The 20,246-nt window shown below is 47.5% G+C and overlaps 1 protein-coding gene across 2 annotated transcripts in view; it reads right to left on the bottom strand.

Moving 5' to 3' along the window:
* Positions 1–20,246, bottom strand: part of PTN (pleiotrophin) — a 60,970-nt gene that overhangs the window by 16,268 nt on the left and 24,456 nt on the right. For both annotated transcript variants that reach the window (XM_066590340.1, XM_066590341.1), the window contains exons 2-4: positions 11,897–11,994; positions 10,545–10,718; positions 10,133–10,294 (exon numbers count right to left, since the gene is read on the bottom strand). In XM_066590340.1, coding sequence (XP_066446437.1) covers positions 10,133–10,294; positions 10,545–10,718; positions 11,897–11,993 — 433 coding nt within the window. In that variant the 5' untranslated portion in view covers position 11,994. The remainder of the gene's footprint in view (positions 1–10,132; positions 10,295–10,544; positions 10,719–11,896; positions 11,995–20,246) is intronic.

Raw genomic sequence — 20,246 nt, 5'->3', positions numbered from 1 at the left:
TTGCATGATTACGCATCTTGGCCGCGTCATCGGCCACTGCCGGCATGTCATGCGCTGTACTGCGCATGCACGCCGGCCTAGCAGACAGAATTAACGCGACGGATGCGAGAGGTGAGTATGGGGTCTCGGGGGGCGCCGTGACGGACTCCGCTGCGATATTCCACTAGCGGAGTCCGTCACGGCCGTGGGCATGAGGCCTTAGGTTTATGTGTATTGAATGTTTGCAGGGCTGAGAGGGTTAATGTCTGGTATGTCTAGTCCTGTCTGGAACATGTAACGTTTTGTGTGTATTGTTTGTGGTCATGTGATCCTGCCAGCTATGTGTGTTTGCAAGGATGCAGTGACCAGAGAGAGAGTTGGCGTTGGAATTTGAGAGACTGACAGCCACACACCGGACGAGGTGGTCTGTGTGTGGAGCATGGAGGAGGACGAGCGATGGCCGCATGCTCTGACTGGGCCTAATCAACCCAGGAATCGTCGGCGCTTCTAGTGAGCCCTGGGAGTGAAACCGAGCGCTTCATAGCGAGAAGATGAAGAAACAGCAGAGTGAGTGCTGACGTGTAGAGAGAGAGAGTGTTCCGGGAGTGGGAATCACACCGATAACTTGGACTGTGGACTGTCTGCATACCCCGAGAATCCTCCCTGTTGCACCACTTTGCTTGTTGTTTCTGTACCAACACTGTTTTTTTGGAATTAAGTTCAAGCGTTTCCAGTAAACGGACAGAGCCAACCGTTCCCGGTTCTTGTTCAGAAAGTTACCCTGTGTGTGGACTACTTTACTTCATCTGTGAGATCCCCCGCAGAGGACGGAACGCTGGCGTCACGAGTGACAACTGGACTTAAGGTAACCCCCGGTTACTACCCCTGTGAACTCCTCCAGCGGTAACATGGTCGGGACCCGAGCTACCCCTAGGGGAGGAGATGGTAGACCCCCATGACAAGGCCTTTCTCTACCCCCCTGTCCCCTCAACTGTGGGACCGCTCCTTGGACGCTGCACATCCCAAGCTTTGGAGCAAAACATCAACTACTTCTGGGGGTGCGGTTGTTTTTGATGATGCTGATAGGTATGTGGAGGGATAAATGAAATTAGTGGGAAAACCGCTTAAACTTTAAAACAAGCAACAGATCAGTCAGCAGCAGCATGTTGATGGTTTCCAGGTAGGGACAGGAGATTTCTTAGCTACTTTCTGTAGGACATGTCCATATAAGTTCTAGCATTGCCAGGCGGAGTAACAGAGGGACATAATTATTACATGGGGAACCCAAGCATTTACTAAATCCGCCATGTCAGGAATGATGACAGATAAATGAACCTGTTAACCCCTTCATATATTTATGTTATAGTGGCGCAGGGATGTAACGCTCAGTATTTGGGGGTCCCGAACAGCCCCCCCACCCCATGAGAAAAAAAAATGGCGTCGTTAAGAGATTAAAAAGTGTCTGTTCCTCATGTCTGTTTTAGTAAATACTTGTGTCCCACATGAAACAATAGTTCCACTTGAAATAGTTCTAGAGCATTCTGCTTGTTGATGTCCCTCTACTATTCCTCCTGGCGATGTATGAAAAAATTCCCAACAGGATATTCTCATTCCGCTTTCTATAGAGCATGTCTGCACAGGTTCTAATATTGTTGTCACCGACTGCATACCTCAGTATGGTAACGCTCAGTTATCAGTACATCCATACATTTCCAGGAGGAATAGCAGAGGAACAGCATAGCATTCCAGAATAGTTATTTCATGGGGAACACAAGTATTTACTAAAACAACTAAAGGATCCCAACTAGCGAACCCTACTGAATTATAATGGGGTCCATCAGATTTCCATCGTGGTCCAGAGGTTTATGGCTCAGATGATGGCCGATGAGTCAGCCATACTCAGCTGGAGGAGATGGGACTGCTGCAGATTTCTCCTTCTGACACGATGACAGGCGGGCGGCAGCGAGCGACTGTGTAAACGGAGCAATTATCTGCAGCTTCTGCATTAAACATTGTGATTTGCTAATACGGCTCTAAGCGCCAGATAAGCTCCTCCATCTCTCGCTCATTTTTTTTTTTTCTTAAAGGCGCAGGCCACACGCTCCTCGTTGCCATATGCATTCAATGGTGACCAGGTCTGAATTTTAAAGGGGTACCCCAAATTTTGCAAATACAGTTTATTTAATCATCTAATGGAAAATTCTGTAGTATAATTTGAGTATCAGTTCCTCATAGGTTGCAGGATCCGTGCTTCTATATACTGAATGGAAACATTTGATGAGGATATTCAGAGGCTAAGACCCTCCCCTGGTCATGTGATGCTCACAAAGCTTTCCAGGACAGCCCTTGTAATAAGGGCAGTTTTGGTGGCAGCTTGGGGCCTGAGGATCCTGGGGGTCCAGGACCACCCAACCATCTTTACAAGCTGTCAATCACTCATACAGGAGAATCTGTGTTATAGATCATGCCGCCTCTTTAAATAGCTCGCTCCTCCGTCTCCTGTTATCAGTACAGTATGTGCAAGAGACGAGGGAGGAGAGGGCTATATATGGGACGAGCTGCAATGTGGCGGCAACGTCTGCAATACAGCGTCCCCTGGGTGAGCGACTATGTGGGGGCTCTGGGCTGCAGAGGGCACAAAGGGGGCTCTGTTACTTAGTCGAAGCACAGAGAGGGCTCTATTGAACTTAGTGGTTCGTAGGGGCTACATGATTTTAAGAGGGCCGAGAGGAGCCTCCTTTACTTTGTGGGGCATGGAGGGGGCTCTATTACTTGGTGAAGACACAAAGGGGGCTCTATTACTTGGTGAAGACACGAAGGGGGCTCTATTACTTGGTGAAGACACAAAGGGGGCTCTATTACTTGGTGAAGACACGAAGGGGGCTCTATTACTTGGTGAAGACACGAAGGGGGCTCTATTACTTGGTGAAGACACGAAGGGGGCTCTATTACTTGGTGAAGACACGAAGGGGGCTCTATTACTTGGTGAAGACACAAAGGGGGCTCTATTACTTGGTGAAGACACGAAGGGGGCTCTATTACTTAGTGCAGGCACGAAGGGGGCTCTATTACTTAGTGCAGGCACAGAGGTTGCTCTATTACTTAGTGCAGGCACGAAGGGGGCTCTATTACTTAGTGCAGGTACAGAGGTTGCTCTATTACTTTGTGGAGGCATGGAGGGGAGCTCTATTACTTTGTAAGGGCACACAAGGAGCTCTATTACTTTGTGGAGGTACAGAGGTAGCTCTTTTATTTTATGGCGCATGGAAGGGACTATATTATTTTGTTAGGGCATAAAGGGGGCTTTATTACTATGTAGAGGCACATAGCGAGCTATTATTTGTGGGGGGATGGAGGGGGCTCTTACTTTGTGGGGCATGGAGGGGGCTCTATTACTTGGTGAAGACACAAAGGGGGCTCTATTACTTGGTGAAGACACAAAGGGGGCTCTATTATTTGGTGAAGACACGAAGGGGGCTCTATTACTTGGTGAAGACACGAAGGGGGCTCTATTACTTGGTGAAGACACGAAGGGGGCTCTATTACTTGGTGAAGACACGAAGGGGGCTCTATTACTTAGTGCAGGTACAGAGGTTGCTCTATTACTTTGTGGAGGCATGGAGGGGAGCTACATTACTTTGTAAGGGCACACAAGGAGCTCTATTACTTTGTGGAGGTACAGAGGTAGCTCTTTTATTTTATGGCGCATGGAAGGCACTATATTATTTTGTTAGGGCATAAAGGGGGCTTTATTACTATGTAGAGGCACATAGCGAGCTATTATTTGTGGGGTTATGGAGGGGGCTCTTACTTTGTGGGGCACAGAAGCAGCTCTATAAATTTGTGGTAACACAGAGGGGGGACTATATAACCTTTTGGGGCACAGAAGGGTCTCTATATTTCTGTAGGGGCACAGATGGAGCTCTGTTAGTTTGTGGGGTGATAGAGGGGGCTCTTACTTTGTGGGGGCATGGAGGACACTTTATTACCTTGTGGGAACACAAAGCTGGCTATATTACTTTGTGAGGGCACACAGGCAGCTATATTCGATTATGAGGGCACAAAGGGCACTCTGTTACTTTGCTGGGGCACGGAGGGGCTCTATTTGAGGATACAGAAAGGGTATATGTTACTTTGTGAAGGAACAGAAGGCTCTGCATTATTTTGTGAGAGCACAGAGTGGGCTCTATTATTTTGTGGGAGGTTGTTCTCCTACTTATCTAGGAAGCAAAGTGGGCATTACTGTGAGAGGGGCATAAAATAGAATTATAACTGTGTAGAGGCACAAAGTATGCCACTGTGAAGCAAAAAAAATGGTATTATTTCTTGCCAAGAGCACTATGGAAGAATTATTACTGTGTTGGGTATTATAATGGGAGGTACTGAGAGGGGTATTAGAAGTAGCTGTGGTCATATCACTTGGGAGAGGATTCTTCTTAAGCCCCTCCTTTAGGAGTCCTGACCATTTCACAATTGGCGCTTCTCTGTATGGAAATTCTCCCCGTGACCCCGGAGTGCGGCATAAAATCACGTGACAGGCTTTATGTGGACCAGTTTCAGTGTGAATCCACGTTAGTTGGGAAAATCCAGCGATCAGAGTGACTTCCAACGAGATCTGGTCATCGGTGCTACATTAGCAGGGACCTCGCTGACAACTGCGGGGGGGTTCTCGTGAAAGTATACCGAGAATGCTGTGATGGAGAAAAACACCCGGTGAAAGGGATCCTGTGGATGGAAGCAACTTGCTGCCGAAAGGGGTCAGAGGAGGATGTCAGGAATCGGTCTGATGAACGCTGCACAGCTGAGAGCCGAATACAACGCTGGAGCTCCAACTAACGTGTCCAAATGCAGAAACAGAAAGGCAAGACTTCAGCGAGAAAAGTGCGCAAAACTTGTATCACTGAGCAGCGGGAAAACATCCCCTGGTCAGATGGATCCGGATTTATGTTGCTGATGGGAGGTCAGAATTTGGCACAAGCAGCACAAATCAATGACCCCTTCCTGTCAGCTGGTCAGAACATGTCAGCACCGCCATCTAATCGGCAGTAACTACAGAAGCTTCCTGTCCGCAGGGGCCGATATTCTTGCAGAACCACTTCATCACCGAGTGGGATTTGTGCCACAATGAACTGTTGCGGCTCCAAGGGCCAAAGGAGGTAAACGCTCTACTAGATGGGGGTCATTCCATGTGAAAGATAGTATGTGTATACTGTATGCCAATAGGGGGCGCCGACAGAAGCTGCTACACAATTCCTACTGTCTGTAGCATTATATGATTCTCACATCTACTAGACAAACGGGCACAATGGCGCGGGATTTACGAGGTATGTGGTGCGGTGTGACGGGCATCTCTCTGTGCTAGGGGCCCACATATTTCCCTGTCTGCCCCTTCCTCCATCTGTCTGCATTGCTGGCATTAGCCCTTGATAGTTGGCATGCAGTGCGGGCGCGGGGGTTCCCATTGCTCGGTGCCAAGGCAATTTCTATTCATACTGTGCAGTGTGATAAACACACAGGGGAAAAAAACCATTGGGGACAATCGGTGTCTAACATACTTAACGATTGTAGATAAAGGCGGCCATTGAATTCGCGTAAGAGGTATAGAAAGGAGCGGACTTAGTTAAAGTCGTATCAATCAGCGCGGACCGTGAGGCGGACACGCTCACCAGACTTTGCGTCCTTTTAGTTGCGTTGCCTATGACTTAAATATTTTCTTCGCCAGACGTCTGGTAAGACATTTAAGGACACGTCGATGCAGAGATGGGGCCTCTTTATCAAGAAGGTGACCGGGCTCAGGACAACAAGAGCTGGCGCAATGGCGGGTGGCATTTGTTAGCGCACACCACAATCGGTCTGAAGTAGAATGGTGACTTTGTTGCGGGGAACCTTTAACTTCATCTTGTGTTCTTATACTAAACCGTTTCACATAGGCGGCGGAGTACTTTTTTTTTTTTTTTAATAAACCCGCAAAGACATAAAGACAGATACAAACTTTCCTGCGAGCTGCAGCCACCACTAGGGGGAGTTTGGAGCTGTAATATAACTTTAAGCTCCTCAGCTCCCTCTAGTGGTGAATGCAGACAGCAGAATGTTGGCATTTAAGTCCATAGGGCTTATTTATGAAGCCTTTGCCACCACATTTGTGGCATAAATTGCTCCAGGATAACAATTTTTCTGGTATATTTACAACTGATTTGCACCAAAAAAATTACGAATGACATTGCCATTTTTTTCCCTTACAAATGTCTAAGGTTTACGTTTTCACCTAACCAAACTTTTAGAAAAAGTTTAACCCGAAACAGGATTCAATTGTTTCAGTTATCCGAACACAAGCCAGTGCAAATACCCCCATAAGGGCTCCCACCCACTAGCGTTTTTTTCTCCACTGCGCTGCGAGAGTAAGTGAAAACTCTCGCAGAGCATTGCGAGAAAATCGCTGCGATATCGCTGCGACAGTCTTTTCAATGGGGCCAGGGGCAGCAGCGCTAGCCCCATTGAAAAGATATGGAGAATGCCGTGGACTTCTGCCACAGCTGTGACAGCTGTCACAGATGTGGCAGAAGTCAGCGGCATGCTATCCCATTGCTTTCAATGGGATTGGCACTGCTGCCGGTCCCATTGAAAGCAGTGGTTTCTGACAAGCCCTGCAGAATGATTATCGGAGAAGGGCTTGAAATATAAGCCCTTCCCTGATAATCATAAAAAAGTGGTTAAAAAAATAATTAAAAAGTTACTCACCTCTCCTGCTGTCAGCCGCGTCCTCCGGCTGGCTCCCCGGCACTGCTACTGAGCTCTTTCAGCAGACGGGGATTTAAAAATCCCCGCCTACTGAAAGGGCTGTGCAGATTGGCTGAGGGCTCAGCCAATAGCAGCTACTGCTTAGCTATTGGCTGAGCGCTCAGCCAATGGCAGATAGCTCTTAGCTATTCATTCATGAATAGCAATATCTTAGCTCCTGCCACAGCTGTCACAGCTGGGGCAGAAGTCCGCGACATTCTCCATATCTTTTCAATGGGGCTAGCGCTGCTGCCGCTGGCGCCATTGAGAAGACTGGCGATGTCGCAGCGATATCCCAGCGATTTTGGGATATCTGCCTGCGTTTTTCTCGCACTGCGATGCGAGACTTTAACTTTAGAATCGCATCGCAGTGGAGAAAAAAACGCCAGTGGGTGGGAGCCCTCTCAATGATAGTAAGAATACCCCCACAACAGTGCTAGCACAACTGCAGCTATAATACTGTTTATAACAATACCCACATAAGAGTGCCACTAACAATGCCCCTACAGTTTCCGTAACAATGCCCTCATAACAGTGCTGGTAAGAGGGCCATTAACAATGCTGACATAAAAGTGACACTAACAATCCCCCCTAACATTGCCAGTGCCAACGCCCCCATAAAGCACTAGTAACAATCCCCCATAACAGTTGCCACCACCAGAGTGATAGTTTGACACACTCCCTTTTTGGAAAAGTAGATTGAGGGTAAAACCCTGTACAGGCCTCATACTTCTCACAGCTGCGGGTTTGTTACAATTACATCCTGTCCAGACACTCAGATAAACAGCCAGAAACACAAACCTCTATCCTGCCCTGATAGTTTATTACAATGTATCAGCTAGTAGTCTGGACTGTTTATCTCACAGAGGATTGTCTGGAGTGGATGCAACTGGGACAAACCATCAGCAGTATCAGGTCTGTGCAGCTTTTAGTTCCAATTCACTGACAGCAAGAAGAGATCTTTTCAATGGTGAGAAATGACAACACAAAGTCTGTTAGAAGGTTGCAGAACTTTTCATTAAACAATGTTTAAGCTTTACTTACATAATACTAGAGGACAAGTGGGATAATATGTCCTCCAGTGACCCCATATGAGGAGACCCGCCAGGGCCCCCCGGGGGCAGACACAGGAGATGCTCTCAGTCATTCATTACACAGTGTAGTCAGATCGATGGGAGAGAAGATGATTATGTCTACCCTGGGTGGTAGGAGCTGACGAGAGGAGCCAACAGGGTCACAGAACTATAGGCAGTCCTGTCTGCTGTGCTGCAGAGCGTGCCGGGAGCCCACCGACCGCACCGCAACATGTACACAGGAATATGTGCAGGAAATGTATGCCCCTTTAAAATTAGTTCATCAGCAAGATAGATGTTGGGACCAGTGGATGGGGGCACACAAGGTGATCAGGCTCAGGACGCCCCCTGCAGACCTCCAGTAGAGAGGAGCATCTGACCAGACTGTTAGGAGGTGTTGGGACCAGTGGATGGGGGCACACAAGGTGACCGGGCTCAGGACGCCCCCTACAGACCACCAGTAGAGAGGAGCATCTGACCAGACTGTTAGGGGGTGTTGGGACCAGTGGATGGGGGCACACAAGGTGACCGGGCTCAGGACGCCCTCTACAGACCACCAGTAGAGAGGAGCGTCTGACCAGACTGTTAGGAGGTGTTGGGTCCAGTGGATGGGGGCACACAAGGTGATCGGGCTCAGGACGCCCTTTACAGACCACCAGTAGAGAGGAGCGTCTAATCAGACTGTTAGGAGGTGTTGGGACCAGTGGATGTGTGAGGGCACACAAGGTGACCAGGCTCAGGACGCCCCCTACAGACCACCAGTAGAGAGGAGCGTCTGACCAGACTGTTAGGAGGTGTTGGGACCAGTGGATGTGTGAGGGTACACAAGGTGACCGGGCTCAGGACGCCCTCTACAGACCACCAGTAGAGAGGAGCTTCTGACCAGACTGTTAGGAGGTGCTGGGACCAGTGGATGAGGGCACACAAGGTGACCGGGCTCAGGACGCCCTCTACAGACCACCAGTAGAGAGGAGCTTCTGACCAGACTGTTAGGGGGTGTTGGGACCATTAGATGTGTGAGGGCACACAAGGTGACCAGGCTCAGGACGAACTCTACAGACCACCAGTAGAGAGGAGCGTTTAATCAGACTGTTAGGAGGTGTTGGGACCAGTGGATGTGTGAGGGCACACAAGGTGACCGGGCTGAAGACGAACTCTACAGACCACCAGTAGAGAGGAGCGTCTGACCAGACTTTTAGGGGTTGTTGAGACCAGTGGATGGGGGCACACATGGTGACCGGGCTCAGGACCTCCGAACAGACCAACAGTAGAAAGGAGCATTTAACCACACTGTTATTGGGCATTGGGACCAGTGGATGTGTGAGGGCACACAAGGTGACCGGGCTCAGGACACCCTCTAAAGACCACTAGTAGAGAGGACTGTCTGACTAGACTGTTAGGAGGTGTTGGGTCCAGTGGATGGGGGCACACAAGGTGACCAGGCTCAGGACGCCCCCTACAGACCACCAGTAGAGAGGAGCGTCTGATCGTCCGACAAGCACCAGCAACTCCAACTAATCCGTTGTCCTCCATCCAGAGATAGGGGGCACCATCATCACAGAACCCTGTGTCTGTCGGAATAATTTCTATGATATACAGAGAGCGTGACAGCATTCCAGGCGTGCAAATTCAAAGTATAAATTTATTCCTCCATAGACACGACGTTTCGACCCACTCGGGGTCTTTGTCAAGCAGAATAATTTCTATGCACTTAGCCGAAGAAGACTTGATCTCACAGCCCCCATTACGTGACACCCACTGTCGCCTCCGTTGGCAGTGATGTTGTGAACTATGAAACTGGATGCTACGGAGGGGAACCGGGTTGTCTTCAGTGATGAATCCAGGATTAGTCTGGGCGCTGACGACGAATGTGTTTGTGTCTGTAGACCTCAGGCTGAGCGCCTCAATCCTGCCTTTGCTGTGGAGTGGCACACTGCCCCTGCTGTTATGATGGTCTTGCAGGCCATCGCACACGATAGTCAGTCACCCCTAATAGTGCTCGGTTGCCAGATTTATCTCCAATAGAACATGTATGGGACCATCTAGGGTGCCAACTTCGACAACGATCTAGAGACTCGGTTACAGCGCCATGACGTAACCTGCAACACGGCATTACAACTGCATAGTGCCAATAAGGGAAGGCCAAGTACAATAGATGGTCACCAATGGATAAAAGAAGGTTCATTGGGGGTCTGCAAGTCAAATCTTGTACAATTGATACAATTCATAAAACATTAACAATTCAGCAACATAGACAACTATACGAAGTTCCCAGACTTCTCCGGTACTTCATTTGTTCTCACCTTGAGGTTTCGGTTTGGTGATCTTTCCGCACGGCTTGGAGAGCGTCACTGTTTTCAGGCACTCTGCGTTGTGCAGGGCTCTCTTCAGGTTGCCGTTTCGGGTCTTCACCCCCGTTACTGGATCGCACTCTCCCCAGTCCTGAAACTGGTATTTACACTCAGCTGGTGGGAGAGACAGAATACAAAATAATCCACAAGATGGAAGAGTAGCCTAATCGCCATTACACTAGTGCAGTGGCATCCGGAGACATCTCACCATCACTGGCTACTAGTCAACGTGTAGACACCTAGTCCGCTGAACAGTGGTCTCCAACCTGCGGCTCCTTATTATGGAGTTGTGGAAAGTAACAGGTTGAAGAGCGCCGCTCTGCAGGTACGTAATATAACTGTAGGTGGAGTTAACCCTTCTTACCTCCAAACTGCTTCTTCCAGTTACAGGGGATCTTACACTTCTGCGTCTTCATAGTCTGTTTGCACTCCTTTCCTGATCTGGTTCCTTCCCGGGTTCCAATCCCACAGTCTCCACTTGTGGCAACACACACGCTCCAATGCCACTCCCCGCAGTCTGACTTCTTGGCCTTCTTCTCTGTGAGGTCAAGAATTCTATTAGTGGTCGATAATAACCCTACTAAGACTGTACATTATCCTCTTTAGTGTTTGTGGTATCCTGTCCTACTCCCCAAGGATCAATAAGCGTAGAGAGCAGGAAGAAAGAATCATAGCAATGATAAAAAAATTAGGCCCTTTTCAGCAGCTGCTTGACACCAGTACACACTTTAAACCATCTGTGACAGAAGGCCATTCAATTTTCGCATTTTATAGCACCCTGGTGGGGGAGCTTCCTTCTAGGAGTGAGTGGAGTCCTGCTGATAACTAATTTATGGTATATCCCATGTACATCGTAAGAAGAGGTTCCATACAATACACCCATATACCGCACTGGCTACAATCACTATGAAGTACAATATTAAAGTATGTCCTCGTCATGCTGAGATTTGGGGTCTAACAGAGAACTGTTACTTATCTAGGATAGAACTTCCTGGAAAACAATTCGGACCACCCAAGCATTCCAGATTCAGTGGGACAGTCCTGGATTTTGGAAACGGTCCCACCATTCCGGAGACAGGAGACATGTTCAGATTCCTACTCCCAATACCACCACCAGGCCCCGGTTCCCACACCTTCATCCATTACCATCAGCAAAAACCCTCTTCTTCATTCTTTCGCAGTAGCGCAGTATGCTGTGCTCTGTAAAGCATAGCTTGACTCCTCCCCCTCTCAGAGCATACTGTGTCCAGAAGGAGGAGTTAGGCTAGGCTGTACAGGGGGGGGGCACTGGATGTAGGGCCATAGAGGGGGCACTGAATTTAAGTGGGGCCATAGCGGGGGCTCTGGGCTAAAGGGAGGCCACAAATGAGACAAGGTCACTTGTAATCACTGGAAGTAACTGCACTGTAATCACTATCAATGTGTGGAACCAGAATCTGACTACAAGGTTACTGTGAGGGGGCACAAAGTCTGTGGCCTAACCTTAAAAACTTGTCCCTTTTTTGTTGCTTGAAAGATGCCCAGGAAGTGTTATCCTAGGAATGCAGAGGCAACACTCAGGGAAGTAGTTTTTGGATAAGATGAATGAGAGTCAGTACCAGCAAACCTTGACCCCCTACCTTCCTCCAACTCCCCAGCATGTCTTGTCAGCAATAGACCTTCTGAGGTGCATATTAGTAAGACGCCTCCCAAATAAGCCATATATGACCGCATTACCTTGCTTGTCTTTCTTTACTGTATCCGTCCCAAATACGGTGAGCACCAAGAGGAACGCCAACAGCGCCAATGTGAATATTCCATGGTGATGATGCATCCTGGAGACAAAAGTGTCATAATTCAGCACATATTAGGACTGTGGAGCCCTAAAAATGAACTATTGTGTAAGTTCCCCCCAGCAGTGTTGATACTCTCGGGGAAGCCATTGGTACAATGAGGTAGGAGCACCCACATAATAGTCCGCTTGCCCCCTTGGCAACTACCATTTCAGACACCTCTGTTTCAGGGCTCAATAAAGGCACATGGCGGGTTATAGTAATATGGCACCCCACCCATAGAAATCTGTGAACCTACCGTACGCTGAAACTCCGTAGGTCTCAGAGATAAATCATGGCATTGGATATCATATTATGGCACAACGCATTTAGTAGCACAGATCTACATAACACAGCGGTCATCCCTCCCCAATCCAGCGGGATAGTCCCAGGTTTTGAGGGCTGTCCCACCATCCCAGTGGGTGTGGCAAATAGGTTAGCCTTGGTGTCGGCAGCATGTATGTGCCCATAATGGCTTTAGTAGACAAATACACATGGGATTCCCAGAGTTGCTAGAAGAGGATGAAGAGGCGACCCCAGAGACCACCGTAAGCAAGACCAGGCAGGCGTGGTGCAGGGATTGGGGGCAAAGCCATACTCAGCCTCAACTGTGTCCTCAACCTGGTAAGGAAGGCGGATGAGGGGGTCTAGGGAGGGCACTACTAAGTATGAGAGGCATCCGCACAGTGAGGGGGGCACTGAGAAGGCCTGTTACCATGGGGGGACACAAATAGCTTGTTACTCTTTGAACATTTGAAGGCATGAAAGTAGCAGCACATAGAGGTTCAGGCTCTACAGGATGGTGACATTGGGATCTCATGTGCTGCCATAAGGCTTCATAAACAAGCCTCTGCCAGTGCATTGACCCTTACAGTCAGGGGCGTAACTATAGAGGGTGCAGGGGATGCAGTTGCACCCGGGCCCAGGAGCCTTAGGGGCCCATAAGGCCTCTCTTCTCCATATAGGGAGCCCAGTACTATGAATAAAGCATTATAGTTGGGGGCCATGTTACAGGTTTTGCATTGGGGCCCAGAAGCTTCAAGTTATGCCTCTGTGCAGCATGGTTTTGGTATGGGTACGGGTACAGATACAGATAGAGGGGGGCCCCAGCTCACCTTTTGCATCAGGGCCCCTGAGACTTTAGTTACGCCCCTGCTTACAGTCATATGAATGGGGTAGTTCCAGGGTTGCAGTGGTTGCAGTTGCCCCTAAGCCAGAGGAACCAAGAGCCTCCTTGTCACAATGACAGGCACGAGTGTCATCTCAGAATACTGTATGAGCACCGGAAAGACAGAAGATGTGGCAGTCAGGTACGCTATACACGCTATATACTATATACGCTATATATGGTCTGTCATACAGTGGCATGAGTAGGTGTAAAGGTTTATTCAGTGTATACTGGAGGGGTTTGGGGTTGGCAGCAGGGGGCGGATTCTGAGCTTCTGTCCTATGAAGAACGGTTAAAGGATCTGGGAATGTTTAGCTTGCAAAAACGAAGGCTGAGAGGAGACTTAATAGTTGTCTACAAATATCTGAAGGGCTGTCACAGTGCAGAGGGATCAGCCCTATTCTCATCTGTACAAGGAAAGACTAGAAGCAATGGGATGAAACTGAAAGGGAGGATACAGATTAGATATTAGACAGTGAGGGGATCAATGAGTGGAACAGGTTACCACAGGAGGTGGTGAGTTCTCCTTCAATGGAAGTCTTCAGAGGCCGGACAGTCACCTGTCTGGGATGATTTAGTGATCCTGCACTGAGCAGGTTGTTGGACCCGATGACCCTGGAGGTCCCTTCCAACTCTACCATTCTAGGATTCTATGGGAGTAGGAGTCACTATTACTATTTGAGGCACAAAGTACTAGTAGTATGGGGGGCAATGAGAAGGGCATTGGAGATAGCGGCAGGATATGGAGAGTATCCACAGATAAGTGATGCCTGGAAGAAGTCCTCATGGCGGGGTGCAGTCAGATAAAGAAGAAAAGGGAAAGTGGGCGACTCTAATTCAAGACGAGTTCAGGTATGATCACTGGAGGTAACTGCACTGTGATTACTATCACTGTGTAAAACAGATTTGTCTATTACATGATGTCTGCATTATTTATAGGTTCTGTATACTACCATATATAGGGTTGAGCCACTGAATCTGAGCAGAGGGGGGGGGGGGAGTGTTTCATTTTGTTACTAATTAAGCTTGCAAGAAGAAAAAATGTTTAGAAGTTACAAAACAACAATTGTCTGCGACGATATAGGGGTCAAATACCAGGCAGTTTCACAAGCCGCTATCACGAACTCCGCCACAGTGTTGGAATCCTGCGCTATATAGAATTGCTTATCCAAGGTGACCAGACGCCCCGATTTAGGTGGGACAGTCCTGCTCTCGGACCTTGTATTCTGCTTTCAGGACGTCTTGTCACCAAGAGACGATTACCAGCCGGGGTGCCGCAGCTTCCAGCTGGTAATCACTTTGTGGTGCAGCGGCCGGGTACACTCACTGATGGCAGTGTGTGCATCTGGGATCTTCCTTCCCTCACATCTTCTCCTTAGTTCCATGTGCACCCTCAGCAGTGCTGTGAAGACCAGGTGAAGGTAAGTATGTGGTTTTCAGGGGGGTTCTATTGGTACTGGAGCGACTGTGGGGGTCACTGTAACTACTGGGGTCGATATAGAGGACATATTAGTAATAGTGTCCCCTATATCAGCCCCAGTAGTAACAGTATTACCCCTGAGGCCACTGTGGGGGTCACTAATACTACTGGGGCTGATAAAGGGTGCTGTTGAGGGCACTATTACTACTGAGGCCACTGTGGGGGACACTATTACTACTGGGGCCACTGTGGGGGACACTGTTACTACTAGGGACACTGTGAGGGATACTATTGCTATTGAGGCTACTTTGGAGGACACCATTACTACTGGCGCCACTGTGGGAGTTACTGGGACTACTCAAACTACTGTGGGAGTCACTTTTACTACTGGCACCACTGCAGGGGTCCCTATTTCTACTGAGGCTACTGTGGGGGGGGTCCCTATTACTACTGGCACTACTGTGGGGGTCACTATTACTACTGGCGCCACTGTGGGGATCACTATTACTACTGGGGACACTGTGGGGGACACTATTACTACTGAGGCTACTGTGGGGGGTCACTATTACTACTGGCACCACTATGGGGATCACTATTACTACTGGTGCCACTGTGGGGGACACTATTACTACTGAGGCTACTATGGCGGTCACTATTACTACTGGTGCCACTGTGGGGGGTCACTATTACTACTGAGGCTACTGTGGGGGTCACTAGTAATACTGGCGCCACTATGGGGGTGTCACTATTACTACTGAGGCTACTGTGGAGGTCACTAGTACTCCTGGTGCCACTGTGGCAGTCACATTACCACTGAGGGCCACTGTGGCGGTTGCTATTACTACTGACACCACTGTGGGGCTCACTATTACTACTAGCGCCACTGTGGGGATCACTATTACTACTGAGGTCACTATGGGGGTCACTATTACTACTAGGACAACTGTACACATGGCAGCATACGTCAAGCTGACTTGGGGTATGTTTACATGTGGCAGAAATGCTGCCGTATGTCCGCAGCAGAAATTTCTGCAACAAATTACGCATCATTTCTGCATCCAAAAAACGGTTAAAATCTGTATCATTGGTGCAGATTTTGACTGGAGATCAGCCGTGTAGCCGCAACTGATGTCATACTATTCAGCGCTCCCCCTCACCTCCGAAGACTTCCCACTGTCAGCGCTCCCCGGCGTCTGGAGGAAGGTGAGTGCCAAATAGTATGACATCAGTTGTGGGTACAGATTTTAACTTTTTTTTTTTTTGGATGTGGAATTGCTGCAGTATTTGAAACATCGTGGTACATTTTATAACGACAGAGGTAAAATCATATGTTGTGATAAGCCCCGCCCCTGACCACACCCCTCTGTCCTGCTTTGACCCTGGGAAAATCTGGTTACCTTAGCTTGCCGCTAGGTAGGTGAAACGGGGCAGAAAATCCAGAAACAAGTAACATTAGGCAAAGTGCATCAAAAAAGTGGAGTATGTGCGGTGCAACTCACTAGCCAGGCGTGAGAAGGTTCTAGAAAGGAATGCCAGAGTCTACAGTGCTGCGTGGAAAGTTTTCACTCACTGACAACAAGCAGAGTTCTAGAAACAGCAGAAAGTGTTGCGCTTTCCTACATTTTCCTCGAAGCCATTGTGTTCTGCCTGCAGGGGGCGGGCGGGCAGATTGTCTATTTATTACACAGGCAGCTGTTAATTACGGTCTCTGGGCGCCTATAACAGGTATTTTAGCTGATTATTAGACGGGTTTATAATAGCAGATATCCGTCATGAGGAATTACTAGGATGCATGATGGGAAAATCTGGCACAAACCTATTACACAGATGAGCCCGGCATGGAGCTGATGCTTTTAGATTCCATTTAGCAGCATTACTCTCATTTCTGCGCACTTATAATTACTCGTTATCTGTAGTTACAATCTGAAAATAAAAACAGCGCTGAGAAATCAACGGAATGAAAGAGAAGCCAAATGTATCTGATACTATATGGATGTATATGGGATATAGATAGATAGATAGATAGATAGATAGATAGATAGATAGATAGATAGATAGATAGATAGATAGATAGGAGTTAGATAGATAGATAGATATGAGATGGATAGATATGAGATAGATAGATAGATAGATAGATAGATAGATATGAGATAGATAGATAGATATGAGATAGATAGATAGATAGATATGAGATAGATAGATATGAGATAGATAGATAGATAGATAGATAGATAGATAGATAGATAGATAGATAGATAGATAGATATGAGATAGATAGATAGATAGATAGATAGGAGATAGATAGATAGATATGAGATAGATAGATAGATAGATAGATATGAGATAGATAGATAGATAGATAGATAGGAGATAGATAGATAGGAGATGGATAGATAGATAGATAGATAGATAGGAGATAGATATGAGATAGATAGATAGATAGATAGGAGATAGATAGATAGATAGGAGATAGATAGATATGAGGTAGATGGATAGATAGATAGATATGGAATAGATAATAGACAGATAAAATAGATATGAGATAGATAGATAGAATAGATGAGATAGATATTAGATAGATATAATATAGATGATAGATAGATATGAGGTAGATACATAATAGATAGATACATAGATATGAGATAGATGGATATTAGATAGACATGAAATAGATATTAGATAGATAGATAGATAGATATGAGGTAGATATATATTAGATAGATAGATATGAGATAGATAGATAGATATGAGATAGATAGACTTGAGGTAGATATATATTAGATATATAGATAGATATGAGATAGATAGATACAGATATGAAATGGATATGAGATAGATAGATATGAGGTAGATAGATAGATATGAAATAGATGATAGATATGAGGTAGATGGTTATTAGATAGATATGAAATAGATAATAGATAGATAGGTAGATATATATTAGATAGATAAATATTAGATATATAGATGGATATGAAATAGATAGATATGAGATAGATAGATACATAGATATGAGAGATAGACGAGATAGATAGATAGATATGAGATAGATAGATACATAGATATGAGAGATAGACGAGATAGATAGATGGTTAGATAGATATGAGATAGATATATATTAGATAGATAGATATGAGATAGATAGATAGACTTGAGGTAGATATATATTAGATATATAGATAGATATGAGATAGATAGATAGATAGATAGATAGATACAGATATGAAATGGATAGATAGATAGATTAGATAGATAGATAGATAGATGGATAGATAGATATGAGGTAGATATATATTAGATATATAGATTTATAGATATGAGGTAGATATATATTAGATAGATAGATAGATAGATAGATATAGAAGTTTCTCTTAATATCCGCACACATCAGGCCTCTCTTATATTGTCTGATCCTACTGCTCTTCATAGTCATTACCCTCTTAACTAATCAGTATCTCTTAATGAGTGCAGTCATCCAGGTGCCTCAGGCGAACCCGGGCGCAGGGAGCAGTGGGTGAGGGCACTGCTTCTCTTGAGCTGGCTCCGTAGACTCTCCCTGGGATCAGCTTGATGCCAGTCTTGCGTGGTAGTTCCTCTTTCCCCAAGGACACTTGTTTCTTTGCTCTAATACAAGCGCTGCCTCCTATTTTTAGACCAGTTCTCTTAATGAGCCCGCTAGCGCCTCCTCTCCGCCTGGGGTCACAGCTGATTTTTAATGAGCCCCAAACAAATTAATGATTCAACAACAAGTCTTATAGAAAGCCGAGCAAGCATGCTGAGGACTCCAGAAAGAGGGCACACACGCCCGAGGAGCGACAGATATTAATATGGAGGTATCCAAGCTCCAATCTAGCTACTTGTCCATTATCCCATCCAGGAATTCTGCGCTATTATCTGTGGTAATAGTTATTCTCACCAGGGCGGACCCCTGTAGATGTCCCCCCACATGATATTCTTGGTGTGGCCTGACACTGATGCACCACCCCTCTGGCTGCAATCCCCTGTGTTCCCTCAGGTAAAGTCACTCTGCTCCTTACAAGACTCCTCTCTTCTAACTTCCCTTCTCCTCTTCACCCCAACACTTTGGACAGGCCACATACGCTATCTGGCCCAGATCACCATGAAGACTTCCTCTGGCTATGACTCATCAGTGTACATTCTTCTCATCCTGACGCTATCCCTAATACTCTCTCAGTATTTCCTACACAATAGTAATTCCCCCACGAGCTCTATCACAAAATAATAATGCCCCCTAGTGCTCCCAAAGTATGCAGACCCCTCTGTGGCCCCAAAGTAATGTCCCTTCTGTTTCTCCACCGTAATAAGCCCCTCCTGTGCCTCCACAGTATTAAGCCCCCTGTGTCTTTCCAAAAAAAAAAAATCCACGCTGTACTCTCACGGTAATTAGCACCCTCTGTGCCCCCACGGTAATAAGCGAAAGCGCCCTTTGTGCCTCCATGGTAATAAGTGCCCTTTGTGCCTCCATGGTAATAAGCACCCTGTGTGCCCCACAGTAATAAGCGCCCTCTGTGCCTCCACAGTAATAAGCGCCCTCTGTGCCTCCATGGTAATAAGCACCCTGTGTGCCCCACAGTAATAAGCGCTCTTTGTGCCCCACAGTAATAAGCGCCCTCTGTGCCTCCATGGTAATAAGCACCCTGTGTGCCCCACAGTAATAAGCGCTCTTTGTGCCCCACAGTAATAAGCTCCCTTTGTGACTCCAAGGTAATAAGCTCCCTTTGTGCCTCCACAGTAATAAGTGCCCTCTGTGCCCCCACGGTAATAAGCACCCTTTGTGACACCAAGGTAATAAGCACCCTCTGTGCCCCTACAGTAATAAGCGCCCTCTGTGCCCCCACGGTAATAAGCGCCCCCCTGTGCCCCACAGTAATAAGCGTCCTCTGTGCCTCCACGGTGATAAGCGCCCCCCTGTGCCCTCACGACAATAAGCACCCTCTGTGCCCCCACGGTAATAAGCGCCCTCTGTGCACCACAGTAATAAGCGCCCTCTGTGCCCCCACGGTAATAAGCACCCTTTGTGACACCAAGGTAATAAGCACCCTCTGTGCCCCTACAGTAATAAGCGCCCTCTGTGCCCCCACGGTAATAAGCGCCCCCCTGTGCCCCACAGTAATAAGCGTCCTCTGTGCCTCCACGGTGATAAGCGCCCCCTGTGCCCGCACGACAATAAGCACCCTCTGTGCCCCCACGGTAATAAGCGCCCTCTGTGCACCACGGTAATAAGCGCCCTCTGTGCCCCCACGGTAATAAGCACCCTTTGTGACACCAAGGTAATAAGCGCCCTCTGTGCCCCCACGGTAATAAGCTCCCTTTGTGCCTCCACAGTAATAAGCGCCCTCTGTACCCTCATGGCAATAAGCACCCTCTGTGCCCTCACGGTAATAAGCACTCTCTGTGTCCCCACTGTAATAAGCACTCTCTGTGTCCCCACGGTAATAAGCGCCCTCTGTGCCCCCACGGAGCTAAGTGCCCCCTATGCCCTCATGGCAATAAGCACCCTCTGTGCCCTCAAGGTAATAAGCACTCTCTGTGCCTCCATGGTAATAAGCGCCCTCTATGCCCCCCTGGTAATGGGCGAAAGCGCCCTCTGTGCCTCCATGGTAGTGAGCCTCCTCTGCCCACCGCTTGCTCTATGGTTACATAACC

Source organism: Eleutherodactylus coqui, chromosome 2 (genome assembly GCF_035609145.1).
Source record: "Eleutherodactylus coqui strain aEleCoq1 chromosome 2, aEleCoq1.hap1, whole genome shotgun sequence".
NCBI lineage: Eukaryota > Metazoa > Chordata > Amphibia > Anura > Eleutherodactylidae > Eleutherodactylus > Eleutherodactylus coqui.
This window is presented reverse-complemented; position numbering and strand designations above follow the sequence as displayed.